The 3,324-nt window shown below is 40.9% G+C and overlaps 1 protein-coding gene across 1 annotated transcript in view; it reads left to right on the forward strand.

Annotated features, from left to right (window-relative positions):
- The window catches only part of LOC106877949 (zinc finger protein 93-like), an 11,010-nt gene extending 8,259 nt beyond the window's left edge, over nucleotides 1-2,751 (forward strand). The window contains exons 4-5 of the mRNA XM_052977783.1: nucleotides 50-198; nucleotides 2,365-2,751. Coding sequence (XP_052833743.1) covers nucleotides 50-198; nucleotides 2,365-2,751 — 536 coding nt within the window. The remainder of the gene's footprint in view (nucleotides 1-49; nucleotides 199-2,364) is intronic.
- Nucleotides 2,752-3,324: the final 573 nt, after the last annotated feature.

Raw genomic sequence — 3,324 nt, forward strand, 5'->3', positions numbered from 1 at the left:
TCATTCTCTCGATCTGATCACTTGACAAAGCATAAACACATTCATACAGGAGAGAAACCTTATGAATGTGATTTCTGTGGCAAATCATTCTCTCGAAATGATCACTTAAGTGCACACAAATACATTCATACAAGGGAGAAGCCATATCATTGTCATATATTCCATTCATCCTCTCCAAAAAGACAGTTTACTACACATGTATGTATTCACAGAGAAGACCAACTATATTGATATTATAAGCGTTTCAGTGAAAGAAATATTTTAGTAGCAATAAATGTATTCCCAAAGCTAAGAAAATCTAACACTGTCTGTAACAACCTTACTAACAAAATGTTAATAAAAATAAATCTCCAATAGTTCATGTCTTGTTTTATGCTTAGAACGAGTAATATTTTCCAGCCTGTTATATTTGAATATGGTAACATGGTTCCTCAGACAATTGTTCTCTTGCAGTTTTATGTTGAAGCAAATACTGTGCTACATATTCTGATATGTTCTTCCAAAAGTCTTTGACGGTGTTCATGGCACCTTCTAGCATGCACTTACCAATATTGTTCCCTTTGTCTCTAATATAGTGTATGTCTTGTAACATGACAAATTGATAGAGACTTTCCTTGGATGAAATACCAGAGCCCCAAAACTGTTTTACAACAGACATACACTAAGTGTGTGGCCTCATTCCCCATCGAAGTTAGCTGCCGAGGCTTTCCAGTTGCATCTGTGCACTATTTCCTGCAGAAAATAAGCCTGGAACCACGAGAAATGAAGAAAGCCATCAAGAAATAGGCACAGCAGTTGAAACTAGCTCTAGATGGTTATGGTTGAGAAGAGAGGGCAAGTGGAACCTTTCCATAGGTGAAGACTAGCTCAGTCCTCACTACTCCACTCAGGTGAAGTGTACAAGCTAAAGGTTGAAACACTTGTTACACTGAGATACCTGGTGATGACACAGAAGGGTTTTTCAGCATTGCATTGGATTTTTAAGGGGTTGCAAAATTTCTGAGTAGCTCCTGCAGTTTCTGCATGGGGAAAAGCATCTCTGATGTTTATCTTGCAAATGTGACATCAACAGTCGTTACAGTTCTATATTTAAGAGATGAGGAATTATTTACATTATTTACATTTGACGGATATTTGTCCTCATCTTGTTTGTTGTTAACACAACGTTTCGGCTGATATACCCTCCAGCCTTCGTCAGGTGTCAGGTTCGAAATTTCCCCAAGACACCTGACGAAGGCTGGAGGGTATATCAGCCGAAACGTGTTAACAACAAACAAGATGAGGACAAATATCCGTCAAATGTAAATAATGTAAACAGTGGTTACATTATTCATCATCATTGATAATGGGTTCAGAAAGCTCAGTGAGTGGAAAGAGGAGCCCAGTTGAGTGAGGAATGAATCAACGTTAGAAGTTAAGTAAGCCAAGGAAATGGCATAACTAGAGAAGGGAAGTTGGAGAAGGAATGTCTTCAATAGCTCGCACTTTGGTAGAGGTCGAATGCCACCTTTGTTAATGAAGAATTCAAATGAGCCAAATGGGGTTGCTACTGCTGTCTTCAGAATGTCTTCAAAATGGACTGGAATCTTTATGAGGTCGAGCTTGGAAAACACAGTACAGCTGTGCAGTGACGAAGCGAAATCGTGGATGTGAGGAATTGGATACCTATCAGGAGTAGTGATAGTGCTGAGATGCCGATAATCACCAGAGTTCTTGGGAACCATGTGAAGAGGAAAAGCCCATTGGTTTGTGGAATGGCTGATGATTCCTAGCTGCAGCATGAGATTGAACTTAGCTTTTGCTGCTTTTAATTTTTCCGGAGGTAGATGATGAGGACAGGAAAAAACTGGCACACCATTTGTTGAGATAAAATGTTCCATAGACTGAGCAGGAGTATTCACTTAGAAATTCAGGTTGATGAGCACCAGGAAAGAGTTTAAAATCACTTGGTCTCCTGTCGCTGCGATAAAGATTACTTGGCTGACCGACTGATACCTGACTTTCATCGAAAGATAGCCAGATCTGTATTGTTGTCCTGCAGCCGCTGTTTACAAACATCATCCAGGAAAGAGTAGTAATGGAGGAAATCAACACCAAGAATTGGGTAAGGCAGGTCGACAATGATGAAAATCCATTTGAAATCTCTTCGCAGGGCCAAATGCAATAAAAAAAGATTTGGCTGTATGTCTGTATTGGCAAACAATTTACAGCTTACAGGGTAATTGGAGAAAGAGGAGGTTTATCCCTGTTGAAATTCACTGGCCAAATACTGCATGCAGCACCAGAATTAATAAGAAAAGGGCTTGTGCACGATTATGTAGGGACGAACTTGGAGCAGCTGTCATGTTCAGTTTCCTATTGTAGCATTTCCCTGATTCGAGTAAGAACACTGTTGATTACACTTTTGAGCAGCAGTGCCAATACGTCTTGTACCGGCAATGCATTGACAAAAAGGCAGGAGAGGAAGAACATTGTCTGGGAGAGGATGAACTACTAAATGATCTTCGACGTGGAGAAGAATTCCATGAAACACGTAAGAGTTTACCTTCTATGGTTAACTCCAGAATGGCCTGTAGTGTTGCCAATTGCATCGAACTATGCTCTGACAAGACAGGTGCTACTGAAGATGAAGAAGAAGAAATAGTAGCAGGTAGCAGGGCAGATGTGGTAGCAACACTTTTTGCCAATGCAGTTCAATGTCCAGTCAGCAGAGGAAGCCAACCGGTCCACAATACTGACCACTGTCATTGAGGCGAGGATGACCTGCACATTTAATGGCAAACAGGAGAAGAAAAGCTGCTTAACCATGGCATTGTCAGCGGATGCGCTGTCAGCTCCTGCATCTGACGAAGGTGTTGAGTTGGCATTCTGTCACCCGAGTGCTCCTCATTTACCAAGATGTGAAAACATTTTTCCATGAAAAGCAATGTCTGTCAGAGAATCTCACTCTTGAGTGAGTAGTACAAAGCATTGCGAGGTGGATCTGTGATGAAATCCTTCAAATTTGGTGTAAGTGAGGCAGGAATAGCACTCAGCAACACGTGTAATTGTTGTTGTTCCAAGGAAATCTTAGCTATGAAATGCGCCTCAATTTGCACAAACCAAACTCTTACTCACCACGGGCAACATGGAGTGACTCATGCCGGCCACCAGTCAGGAACAATATGATAGGAATGCAACACCAAGAAAGAAGTCCCAAAAAGCACGTGTTAGTGAAATGTATCGGGCACTGGTCTCAGAAAAGAAATCACAAGTGTGGCAAAAAAAGAAAAAAGAATTAGTGCTCATTTTTTTTTTTTCTAGCTGCATTACAGTTGCTTGTAT

This window comes from Octopus bimaculoides, chromosome 28 (assembly GCF_001194135.2).
Source record: "Octopus bimaculoides isolate UCB-OBI-ISO-001 chromosome 28, ASM119413v2, whole genome shotgun sequence".
Classification (NCBI taxonomy): Eukaryota; Metazoa; Mollusca; class Cephalopoda; order Octopoda; family Octopodidae; genus Octopus; species Octopus bimaculoides.